Here is a 13,474-nt window from a genome sequence, read left to right on the forward strand (position 1 = left end):
TAGGCACAGCGTCTCTCTTCATGAAGGGGCTGCACAAGCAGCGTTTTAGCATGTAGTCCTGTCACTGCATGCCACACATCAGCAAGCAAGCAAATTCATTACGCGGCATAGAATTAGGCATTTAAGGCATTTTGCATCAGCAATGGATAACCAGTGGTGGTGTTATCTAGATAGGCACATAGTCCATGGGGCGCACCAGTGCAATCTTGCAGGGTTTATCTTTAATAAAAGAAAATTTATTTACGCTAAGTAATGTCCATTGCCATCAATCTCGGACAGCGTTTTATCGCTGCCAATAGACAGCAGATTGACTTTCTTGCAGTTCACTAGACTTGATATTTCATATTTCTCCAATTACTCCCCTACAACCGCGAATGGGATGGTGGACCACGCCCAGACTAACCACTTCGCCAATTTGTCCTGCGATATATACAAGTCTCTGGAAAATTACAAACATGTGACATGACTTGCTTGCAACCAACTTAGCATGTAAAATAGGATCTTTTGAACTAGTTCTGTAGTTAAAGGCTCAAAGCAGCGTGTTGGCATTGCTATCCTATGTGAAAGCATGTTCAGCAGCCATCTTGAGATGAAAATGGCAATGGTGCTGGCCCCGACGACTGGCTGCTGTCAACACCACAAATGCGGCTTTAGTTTCATATGTGGACTTTCGGACTCTTCTTTTTTGGAATAAAGGCACAGATTAAATTCAGTGAAATAAAATAATTTACTGTAAGCTGCCATTTTCACTCTGGAAGCTGCCGAGGGCATGCCAGAAATCAGTGTTTTCAGTGAAAGTTTGTGCACCTCCGACACATTTAATACCTTTAAGCACACTGGCACAATAGGGGGTCCCCTCACCTACCGGGAGCAGGCCGACGCCCTAGTGGGGCCAAGAGCGTGCAGGCTGACCAGCCAATGATTCGATCAGGCCCAACTTCACGATTAAAATAACACAACTTCTGCCCTACATAAAGGTATGGGCACTAGCCAGGACCTCTGATTCAGCTTGAAATAAGCAGAAAGTTGAATTAACTATCAAATTAACAAAAGAGTAATGCATATCATTGATGGGATATAGCATATTGGTGGACTTGTATTGCAAGGAACTTTGGAGCCATCTTAAGGTAACATAACTGCAGCAATGTGAAAAGTGCATTTACAATGACCCTGTAAGTACAGCAGACTCCCTTTAACCCTTTTTGGTGCCAGCTATTCTGCTTGTCAAAAAATAGTTTAAACACTCTCACTTCTTCTCCATCAGCATTAAAAGCAAACTGCTGCAGAATAGAACAAATAGAATTTTTCAATCGGTTCAATTACATCGGAAAACAGAGTTCGGATTCCGTCAACGGTCAGCCCTGTATGTTGTGGCCTACCAAATTCTGCATCTAATTGGCTATTGCGTCAGTGGAACAAGCCAGCAGTGTTGCTGCCTCCTTGCTTTGTCTGTTCAATGTAGATTGAACACAACATCTTGCTCCTCAGTCTGGGCTGTAATCAAGATTGCAGATCGATTGGTGAGGCTATGTACAATGTACGTTAAAAGTAGTCTGGGCTTTCTTTAGCTTTCTTTGAGATAGTCAAAGAGTGAGACACTGTTCAGTTCAGAGCTCATTTGTTTTGCCTTGTATGTATGGTCCCATTTACTTATGAACATCCTTTGCTCAAGTAACGTAAATCTCTTCTTGTCTGCATTCGGTAATCACTGCCGATCATCGTTCGATAAGCTTCACACTCCAACGAAGAAAGGACTGCCGAAGAAATAATAGATAAAAAACATGACTAGTTTTGTGCATCATTATTTCATTTAGTGCACACAATCTTGAGGCAGTATCTTGGCATGCAAATTAGTGGGCACAGTACCTTCAAAATTGGCTAATCATGTCAAATGCTCACCTTTTAAGGGAACTGTACTAAATCCACATGCTCTGTCAATGCAAACACAACTGCTCACCTTGCTTGAACTGCCAGCGTCCTTCAGTTTGACACCTGATGTCTCAAACAAGAGCTGCCTGTTCTGCTGGTTGCCACAACTCGGCATGGGGCAAGTCAGGTCCAACACGCAGTGGGCTTTGAGGGCCTACAAAAGAAAATGTACACACAATGCTGTATACAGAACTAGCACTCGCTTCACCTGTAGTGAAACATCTGTCGTATATGCTCATAGGTTCAACTGGTGGCATACTACAGCAAAAAGGTAAGCCAAGTGGCGAGACAATGGCATAAGCATTATGTGTATAATCACTCATGCCAGAAGAAATAGAAGTTTCAACACTTCCTGTTTTTACTTGACACCGATATATTTCAAATAGGTTACTGGATATGAAGCTATGGGGCTAGTTTGGTTTATAGTTCAGATCCACCATAACCTTCACATGCTTTGCAACATTTGATGGGTGCAGTCTACAAAGAACCTATGACAATGACAAATGAAGATGTGGCATGAGAGGGCTCTTCATGTCACGTCAAAGATCGAGCCTGTTGGTTCTCTGTGTCCTTCTCGCTTTTAATAGCTGCACAAGTGATTCGCCTCTAGCATCACAGTTGGGAGAATAAAATCACACTGCTTTGAGGAAGCTTATTTCTTGGCCCTTTCATCTTTCGGGTATAAGATGGCAAACATACTGCAAACGAATGTGACAGGTGCTTTTGGCTACAAATGTCTGGACATCGACAAGATCAGTTAATGGTGAAACCAACCTTTTCAACTTCGTCATTATTGATGTCAAATGGATCGTAGCTTTCAATGCGGCTTGTGATTGACTTGAGCCTGTCACGCTCGTGCAGGTGTCGCAGCTTCCCGTCGACAGCATACACGAACGCTTCCACACATTCATTCTGAAAAAAAAAAATAATAATAATAAGCAACGCAACCAAGACTAAATGCAGGAAGCAAAGCAAGCACTCTCTATCCAGGAACCTTGTTAGAACCGGGCCTCATATTTGGCCCACTCTAACTGGAAGCACGACATTTCTTAAAAGGTGGTTAGCTCATCAGGATAGAACACAAAAAAAAACAAAGTGTGGTAGGAACATCAGTATTGACGAACCAGCACTGATGATGCATGAAGCCAGCATCAGAAAACCAACACTGATGCAAGCACTGCTGAAGACGGCTTTTCTTCTTGTGCCTCCTTACCACATTTTCCTCTATCTAAAAAAAAATTTTTTTTCCTTGATCCTTGATTTGTTTACAACCCATTTTTACAGCACAGGTCAATGAGGTGTGCCATTGAGGAGAGCTTTAACTACCACCACACAGGATTTTCTCTTGCAACAGGAATCTCTATACGCAGGCATCCTTGCATTCGACTACCATTGGAATACAGCTGTGGCACCAGGTAATTGAATTTGTGACTTCACACTCAGCAAGTGAACGCATTACACAAAGAGGCACTACAGCAAGTCTGACACACACTCTAACTAGCACAGTTACGGAGGGTACTCAGTAGACGGAACGTTCAACCCGGTTTAGGCAGAATTGTGTAGCTTTCCTTTTTGTTCTGTTAGGTAGTTTGTTAGGAGTAGCAGTAGTAGTAGTAGTAGTTTATGGTAATATGAAAAAAAAGGGAAAGGGAAAGGCAATGGGCATCGTAAGTGCATCACTTTTCAGCAGACACCTGAATTATCGCTCATGAGTCTCACGTCAGTCTCTGCCACACAGAGTGATGGTCGCACATCAGTCGTAAGCTTGCCTACTCACCATTTCAACGAGGGCATTCTTGGCCTCTTCGTCGTCGGTCTTCTTATGAATGGCCTTGAGCAGAAGCGGGTACTTGGTGAGCCGCTGCATGGGCTTGACAAGGAGGTCCGTAAAGCGCAGCCTCTCGCAGTCTTTCCTAGCTTCGCACCACTGCAAGTGACAATAAACAATTGTGAAACACTAGAAGGAAGGTGGCTCCTTGAAGGAACACTAAATGAACGACAGAAATACACAGAGGACCTTCACACTGCTTCACATGAATCCACTGTAAATGGAATGCAGCTTGAAGGGGCAGCCTGGCATTCACAAATGCATCTCAACTTGAAGTCCTTTCTGAACTTCACGATATTCAGGCCAATGCAACTCTTCAATTGAAGTGGACATGGAGCATCCATAACACATATCTGAGATTTCAATAGAAGGTTCCTCAACCCTTTCAGTGTAGTCTTTTTTTTTCGAAGGTGTTGCACCCCCCCTCCCCCCCTAGTGTCTGTCCTTCTTTCACAGATATTATAAAACAAACCGGTTTATTTTCAGTTGTGCAGAAGGAAAAAAATGCCCCAGATAATAGGTAATCCACTCTTAGTATGGTCCTCACATTCCTAGCTTCATTTTGCATATTCTACCTAGTTTCATTGTGACGCGCACGCTTGCACAATAGTGCCACCATGTCAGGGTAAAAAAAAAAATGGGGGTGGAACTGTTATACATGTACCACAGATGGGAGAAGCACGCAAGAGTGGTGGTTTTCTGATACGGCCCAAATAACTATTTGAATACAGAATTGCCACAGTATTGGTGTATGTACAAAGTCGAAGAGCCACCCCTCTCATTTGCAAATGTGAGCTCCGCGTTGCGCAACCACGCCCACAAAGGAGTGTGTTCCGCAGTGCACTAACAGAAACCCAGACTGAGCAAACTCGGATATGAGAGAAATTATGTTTCTATAAATGTACGACAGATGGTGGAACTACCCCGGAGCTCGCCAACATTGTGTTACCGTGCACGTCCAGCTGGAGAGAGTGGAGAACCTACGGGTATGTCAGTGGCTTGTAGGGACAGAAACATGTAAACTTACCGGTACGTCAGTAGCACTGAAAGGGTTAACAAATACTTTTCCACATCAAGCAACTGCTGAAAGTGTCTGGTTGTCTTAGCAGTCAGCAAGGAGCAATTGTGCAGTGACAACTTCAGCCAAGAAAGCCAGTAAAAGGTTTTGAGTTGAGGTATGTTTGTGAACATGGAGATTAGTATGTATGTTAATGATAAATTCTGTAGAACATTAAAGGAGTTATTCTTTGCAAAGTAGTTGCTAGTAAAGCTGAAAAGTGAAATTCCAAGGTATGACTAATAAGCAGTACCCTGTGGAACTGCAAGACAAATACACATCTTTGAATAAGTTCAACATTAGAACGTCAAAGTAGCTGAAGCAAGGTTGCCTAGATGCATGTTTTGAGAAACAATTAAAGATGGTCTCAAAGTCCAGGAAGGTGAGAAATGGCTAACTACCAGGCTGAGGTGAAAAAAGGAGTGAAAGTTATAGCAATCCAACAGGAACATAGGTCATGGGCAATTGATTGTACTTATGCATAAGGTCATGAGAATTACACCTGCACACAAGCATACTGTATACCTCGTAACTTCTATAGGTTGTAGGCCAGTCCCATCAGTCATCTGCGCTTCATTTTACTTGTGTTTTTGGTCGCTTGAGCATAAGATACCCAACAGCAATTGACACAGAAAGGGAGATACAAATTTATTAGGACGGATATCACAGCCACACGCAGTTAAAATTTCGCCACTACAGAGTTGCTGTGTAAGGAAGGCAGTGACAGCACACGGCAGTGATTATTAAAACACTACAAAATCAGGATCGCCATTCCTGATATACATGCATGAATACATTTCTTCTATAGTGAAATGCTAATAAAAGGTTGAATGCACAGTGCTCAGCAATTACAACGGTACAATTGGCTTGCACGACGGCCAGCACTTGTTGTGCCACAAGTGGTCTATGGGGACACCAAGCCGATGCATCACGGTAGCCAATGAAAGCGAGGGCGTTTTACGACGTATTTCGACTGAATTAGGCCCTTCAGCAATCACCCAGCACTCGCCGCTGGCGCAAAAAGCACCAGCTGCAAGAAGCACAGCAGCAAAGAAGAAAAAAAGAAATGCAGCAATAAGAAGGCATTTTACTGCAATGTTGCTATAAAGCTCGTCTGCTTTCCAGCACAACCAGACATGTCAACAAATACTGCACATGACTCTAGGTCTGTTGTGAAATGGCACCATTAGGAGTCTGCACTGGCGTCTGTCCCTGTCATAATGACGAAGCGTTCTCAGCTAATGCCGCTAGCCACCACCGCCTAACTTAACCGCTGTTCTTACTGGGACCCTGTTGCCACGCTGTTCTTCATGTGACCTTCTGTCTCATCTTCGCACACAAGGAATTTCTTCTTGCTGATTCTTGGAACTGGGTGGGTACTTGTGCCTCATTGCAAGTTTTGAGCCAGAATGGGCACTGGCCTTGTACAGTCGAACCTCGATATAACGAAGTTGTACTTGCAGCAAAAAACTTCACTAAGACACACATTTTGTTAATTTGAGGTTTTCAGGTTTCAACACAACAAACAACTTTACAACTTTCCAGGGCATTCCTGGTGGATAGTATCTTGTTAGTAAGCAGTCACAAAAAATTAGAAGAAGATCGGGCCATAACAGCATGGTTATGAGCACCAGCGCGTGTAGTGATCAAGCCGAGAGCAATACATCGACATGGCTCGCAGCGTCCAAGATTTGTGCGTGTTGCATTCTGTGGCGCTGTAAATCTCGGATGCCATAGCTAACCACGCTTAGCACCCTGCAGCCGGCACCCACAAATTAATAACAGTGTAAAAAGATGCATATATTTGTCCTGAGCAAAATAAATAAGTAAAAATAAAAAAAAAACACAGAAAAGTCACTTTTGCCAGGAAGGCAAAGCATTGATAGCAATAGCAAAGAGATAACTGCAGGAAGTATAGTTCATAGCTTTATTGGTGTCTAAGCGCCTAGGCAAACATTGACATATCCCACTGGATGACTACGAACTTGCCGTCACAACACGAGTGAGCATTTCGCACAGTGTCTTGGAAACTTGAGATTACGTGACCGCCAAACACTAGATGCGCGGGAGCAACACAATGCATAGAAAGGCACCAACCATTTCTACTCGGGCTTTTCACTTTCCGCCGAGAGATTATCTCCAAAATATGGCACGCAGCCAGGGCATGGATGCGCGTGAGGAGGAGAAGGCAGATAGGCGTGCACTTGAAGATTTGACCACCACCACCAGCGCATGCTTGATCCTGTTATTGCACTTTCACTCCCTCCCCATCCCCTTCCACAAAAGGAATCGTTGGCTCTCGTGCTTCTCTGAGCATTGCAAGCTGCAGCGCACCCTGCAGCCTCCATGAGTTTACCAATGTGACAAATGGCACAGCGGTGTTTCTCTCCTACCACATCCCTGTGCACACGCTTTGACGGTGGTTTTGCCGCTCAGACTTTACATGCAGAAGGATGCTGGAAATAATGTTTGCCTTGGTGGACATTTTTATAGTTTTCTTGCTGGATTTACTAGTCATACAGGCTGTAAGTACGTGAAATAGCCGAAAGCTTCCTTAATTGAAACTGTGTCACGCAATTACTTCGTTAAATCGTGAAAAACAATAGACGGCTTTGAATACAACTGGGATTGGGAAACGAAGACAGTTTGTTACATCACAAATTTCATTAAATCGAGGTTCTTTATATCAAATTTTGACTGTAATACGCAATTTCGTTCATAGTTACGTTATATGTACGTAGTCAAGAGCAGAACTAATAGCGGAGGAACGAATGCTGCTTTGCTCACCGCCACGTAGGTCTTGAAGAGATCGCTCTCGAGTCGCTTCTCCTTGACATAATGCAGGCAGGTAGTCTGTTCGAGGCAGTACTTCATGTACGGCTGGAACGTCTCCTCGAAGCGGAGAAACCCCTCTCGCAGGTGCAGCGGGTTGAGGAGGGTCCGGTTGGCGCGGGCAACAGTCAGCGCTGGCAGGAGGCAGTTGTCCCACAGCACATGGTTGACCTCGCACACCTCGAGGATGTTGCTGAACATGTGCTCCGTGTCAATCTGCGACAGGACGTGCAGTTATAACCCTCTGAAGCACCTCGACCTAAAGCGCCACATACATTGCGCCTTCCAGTTAGGAGGACTCTTTTTGACCCAGCTTGTGAGTGGGGTGCAGAGAACAGTCCTTTCACTCCACCCAAATACTGGCTCACTATTAGGGCAATGTTTTACAAGAAATAAGGGAAAACATTTGCTGCTTTGCACAAAAGTACTCTGCCAGCACGGAAGTAAGAAAAATACGCTATGGCACCGTTTCCCAAACTCTGCCACCCATTGATATGTCCAAAACAGAGAACATTGCTCCGTGACCTCAGCCGGGATAATGTAATAGTTCTATTCTAATGAGATGTTCCTTTCCACACAACGTCAGTGGACTGAGTAGCACTGCGCCTATTCTGTCACCAGGACTGGCCAGTCGTGATCAGCAGATGACAGGAAAGCAACAGAATTGAGCAAAAGGGATCCTATTACACTAGCCATCACTTTCCTAATATTTCGCAAATCCACAGGAGTATACAGCGTTTACTCAGTGAGATAGATGAAACCAGTAGACAAATTTTTTTTATGGGACCATGGGGAGAAAGTGTCAGTGCCAAGAAAACGTAAGAGTGAGAAAGGTAGCAGATGGCTAGCTCTGTTCTGGGACCATGACGAGACAATTTAGCAGCCAGGAAAGCCCAAGAAACTCAACCGTGTCGCCAGAGTTCTGCTACAATCTACAATGTACTTATTTTACATGACAACTAACATACTCACAAGTTGACCCGACAAACCACCACAAAGGTGGTGATGGTTTCTAAAGTTTCCATCAGGAATCCGGATACAATGTTCCCGATAAAGCAAAAGCGAACTCAATACGGCAGAAGCTGTGAAAACGGGGAAAGATTTAAGCTCCCAATCGATGGCCTGTTAGTGAGGTGCTCTATGCACAATGTCTCCATCTATATCAGGTGAAGTGCTCAGCATTCCCTTTTTGTGTTCCCTGCAAACATTTCTTCTTTCTTGTGGCCTGCTCTCTGAAACTTCAAAGTATCAAACCAAAGTTTGCAAAGCCATTCTGTCATGGTGCCTGAAAACATGATTTAAGCCACCTCAGCACAGTTTCAACTAGCATGACTCAACAATCGCATGGAATATGGTAAAAGAATGCATGGAACAGTTCAATCAACACTTTAAGGTGCTGCAGGCTAGTGCTGATTAGACATGGTTAGACAGATTAGACATACCTCTTGTAGAATGCGTTCGCACTGCAGATTGCATAGGCATGCCAGGAATAGCTGTAAAGGGTAGCAAAAACAGAAAGAGCAATATGAGTGATAGTAGTTAGAGAATGAAAAAATAATAATATAAAACTTGCACTCCTTTTATTTTCCATTAAAAAATTTAAGTTGACTTACAATATGCATACCCTATAAGATCGTGAACTGAACCATATATTGGTAGAAAGTGCAGGTCCATCACAAGTGAACAGAAAAGTAACCATAGCAGGCACCACATAAAAAAAATATACACAACTTTCTGCACAGTAGAGCACTTGAGCACATTGTCAGTACAGTACTTGTGGTAGAAAACAGCATCCACAACACAGGGACAACAAACAACTGGCAGGGACCATGCCATTTTTCACTATGAACAAGAACTTGCACAAATACGTGCTTTTCTATTTTTGCAACAGTAAGGAATACTCATTAAGAACATGAACATTCTCTGTGATGCTGACAATGTAATCATCTTGCCACATGTTAAAGAACATGGAGCCGAGAACACTTAACAAGTTTTAGTACATCAAGAGAACAAGTAAGAGTGCAAGACACAATAAATTGTGTCTTGTGCTGTTCCTTTGTTTTTAAGGCAACATAATGCCAAATGACTCAAGTTTTATTGAAGATTTAATCATTCAGATTCCTACTTACCTCAGTGATGACTTTGAGGGTGCGAATGTATGAGACTTCAGTGGAAATGAGTTCCCAAATAGCATCCTGTTGGTTCCGTACCCGCTTTGGCAGGGACTAGTTGCAGACAAAAAAGGTGAATTGGTGACCAAAGTTGCAAGAAGTAGCACACTAATCTCACAACATTAAAATTTCTGTACAATTTCCATCGCTCAAAACCTTTCGGAAGCTTGTCTGGAATTCACATTCTGTATTCCGTTAAAGTGATTCAACAGTGAGCGAGTTTGGCACAGCAAGTACAAACTCGGTCAATACGTGAGAGTGCTTGGCTCGAGATCAGCACCAAGCTGGATACAAGCATTGGTAATACTGCTGTTTATATGGTGGGAACAAGCACGAAATTGACCAGGATAAGGGGGGGACACAGAACAGCTCACTTGTAACTGATGTTTATTAAAACCAGCACATCAGAAAGAAATATTCCCCCCCCCCCCCCGAGTTGTGTAGCACAGAAACAGTAGCCTGTGCAACAGCTCTCCCAGTCACCTTCATCATACTACCTTCATCTTCTTACCCTGTCCCTGTCGTTCCTACAAACCCCTTCCTCAACCTGGAGTAACAGGCCAGAGACATGTCACTCAGGCTGATCTCTCCACTCTTCTATCCCATTAAAGTTTCTCTCACTCTCCTCCCGGGTTTTCAGATGTGCAGATTGAAGTGTCCACTAAGTGCACTCAGAGAAGCTAAAATTGCAGTTGCGCGCCTAGTTTTCATGCCGGCAAATTTGCATGTGGCCGCCTTGTTTGCTGTATTGCCTGTGCATTTTATCACCGAAACATTGTGCAGCATCCAAAAATTCAGTTATTGCCATCATACATTGCTCCTAGGTGGTAGGGGCTGTTGCCATGGGTACAGTGAACTGAAATATATGGACAGTGCGCCAACTGATGCACCTCCGCACCTTATTGGGCACGTCACGCTAAGTGCTGCTCGTAGTGGCGGCATTGTCGTCGCTAACTGTGTAGTGCATCTAGCAAACTGTAGCACTGTGGTTAGGAGCGTGCGTCTGACCAGACACCAGATGCACTTTCCAAACAGGGCGTGCGCCAGTGCACGACAAATGTCGCCGTTGTGCACCTGCAATTTTCAACGAACGCAGTGCTGCCGCTACTGGCAACGTAAAATGCATCACGCGGAGAGCCCCAGTCGTGCCACTTAAATGTTCTAGTACACTCTACTGCAGGGTTGTCTGAATAATACTAATGACGGTCTGAAAAAGCAGCCATCTTGAATATCGGTCGGACAGTGTTTTTGACACTTTTGCTACCAGAATACACATTTTGAGGCACACACAAACAAAAATCCACGTCACTGTAGTAACACCGATACTGCGTCGGATCCCAAAGCAGGCGAGTACTCCCCTGAAATAATGGCACGCCCAAACAAATTTTATATTTACTTCATCATATCTGATAATTCATTTATTGCATGTTCATTACATTGAGGTTCGACTTACTTACTAAGCGCGCCACAATGAAGTGCGACCAAACTAGCATTTCCCTATGTTGATAAAACTTTTCATAGCCCTCTCTTGTCGTATTCTCTCAGTCGCCACTCAAAGTACTCTGCCTGCTGCTGCCACTATCCCATAACAAATTACACTCAGTTTTACTTGTCTTTAACAATGTCCCATCCTTCAAAACACTCATCACAGCACTGAAAAATCAGCTGCACATATACATGAAACAATATGTAACTGTATGAACACTCCAGCACACAACCTTCAAGTAACAACAGTAATTGCAGCGTGGCAGAAGTGTGGTTCACTGTTAAAAGAAACATGCTGTTGCTATTTGGACGATGATTGCTGATTGCGGACGAATCTTTTAGATATATATGTATATGTATGTCTGATTGATTATATCGTACCACTACCTTCCAATTAATTGAACTGAACTTAATTCTGGGGTTTTACATGCCAGAACACCAATTTGATTATGAGGAATACCATAGTAGGGGACTCTGGATTAATTTTTACCACCATGCGATTTTTAATGTGCTCCCTGCGCTCTGGAGTTTTTGCATTTTTGTCCCTATCGAAATGTGGCCACCAGTCGACATTTGATCCCACGACCTCATGCTTAGCAGCACAACACCATAGCTGCTTAGGTGAGTCCTTCCAAATAAAAATAAAGAAAAGTTCTAGTTACATTGGTTTTGTTACTATGTGTAAAAAATACTCCACTTTAGAGCTTCCCCGTTGTGTTTCATTCAGTGAGCGTAGCACATTTCAATAAGAGCAAAATTTTCAAGATGAAGCCCTATAAAAGCCCATGAGGCCACTCGCAACAAACTGAGCACGACAGCTAGTGCTCACCTCAGGATTGTCAACGATGCAGGTCCAGTTATCTTCCAGTCGAAACTTCTCCTCTGACGAAGAAGGTCGGAAGGTAAGAAGGCCTGGCTGGTTGGGGATGCCATTCTGGTCGTAGCTGTTGAGCAACTCTGTCAGGGTACGCATCTCTTTGTCCTGCAAGGCAGCCAGCAACAGAGGGGAGAGTTGGTCCACAAGCGATCCAGTAACTCTCAAAGGCCACATCACCGTTGCTTTCCAGGCTGACCTCATTACGCGCCGAAACACAGTTCAAACTGTCAGCCAAATGTCAAACTGACACTAAGATAAAGGCTAAATTAGACAATATTGATCAATTACACTCTCAAAACCCTCCACGTGTCTAAAAGAAAGAACATTCACACATTAGTGGTTTAAAATAAAGGCCTAACTTCACTTTTTGTATATTATCGATTGGTTGATTATTCATTCAGAGGGTTTAATATCCCAACCCAAGTGTGGAGCTATGAGAGACACCATAAAGAGGGCTCTGGACTGATTTTGACGACCTGGGTTTCATTGGTGGAATTGCATGCATCCTTTGAAGAAGTTTGCCCTGAGTGTACTCCTTCTGAAGGATACATATGCTTTTTATTAACGATAATTTACCTATAGGTGCAGCACACAAGTAGCAACAAACTTGTAACAGAAAAGACAAACAAGGAACTCTTCTAGATCACAGTGACTTTTTCAGCAACACTGCTGTTGCCCTATTTCACCTGCTTCGGTAACTTGTCTGAATACGCTTGTTCAAAGAAAGTACCCCTCTGGTGTCCTTTTACCATCAGACTTTTGACGGAACGTTTGAAGACTAACAAGCAAAACATTCACACGCACACACTTTACCTTTCGTAAAACTTGATGGAACATCCGTAAAACCGTAAGACAAGCCTGAATTTGTAACTTTTACAAAACATTCAGGAAAGTTGGCAAGTTTGCACATCGTGCTCACCGTTTTGGATGAGTTGAGGAGAATGCCAGTGCGCTTTCCCAGCACGGGCTTGGATTTACCAGCCTTCCAGCTGCTTTCTTGACTAGTACTGCTGATGGCACTGGTATCATTCACCAGCTCATCAGCCGACACAGCTCCGCGTCGCCCTCTTTGGCTCTGCACACAACCACAGAAAGACTTTTGAGCCGGGACTCACAGGCAACAAAAGTGTGTTTGTCTCGCCCTGCGTCTCTTATATCTCCTCACTATGTTCAAGTTTTTTTGACTAAGTGAATTTTCTGAACATGAAGTACGATAAACCCTTCATTACATTCTTGAAGAAAAGCGCAACAAAAAGATCTATGAAGTCCAGCAAACGAGGGGAACATGTTAATTG

General features: G+C 43.6%; 1 protein-coding gene across 7 annotated transcripts in view; it reads right to left on the reverse strand.

Annotated features, from left to right (window-relative positions):
* The window catches only part of LOC135910746 (pleckstrin homology domain-containing family G member 5-like), a 747,540-nt gene that overhangs the window by 17,389 nt on the left and 716,677 nt on the right, over window positions 1-13,474 (reverse strand). For all 7 annotated transcript variants that reach the window (XM_065442817.2, XM_065442821.1, XM_065442818.2 and 4 more), the window contains 8 exons: window positions 13,099-13,254; window positions 12,132-12,284; window positions 9,776-9,871; window positions 9,089-9,139; window positions 7,602-7,862; window positions 3,707-3,856; window positions 2,704-2,841; window positions 1,958-2,083 (listed from right to left, as the gene is read on the reverse strand). In XM_065442817.2, the coding sequence (XP_065298889.1) occupies window positions 1,958-2,083; window positions 2,704-2,841; window positions 3,707-3,856; window positions 7,602-7,862; window positions 9,089-9,139; window positions 9,776-9,871; window positions 12,132-12,284; window positions 13,099-13,254 (1,131 nt within the window). The remainder of the gene's footprint in view (window positions 1-1,957; window positions 2,084-2,703; window positions 2,842-3,706; window positions 3,857-7,601; window positions 7,863-9,088; window positions 9,140-9,775; window positions 9,872-12,131; window positions 12,285-13,098; window positions 13,255-13,474) is intronic.

The sequence above is a fragment of the Dermacentor albipictus genome, chromosome 2 (genome assembly GCF_038994185.2).
Source record: "Dermacentor albipictus isolate Rhodes 1998 colony chromosome 2, USDA_Dalb.pri_finalv2, whole genome shotgun sequence".
NCBI lineage: Eukaryota > Metazoa > Arthropoda > Arachnida > Ixodida > Ixodidae > Dermacentor > Dermacentor albipictus.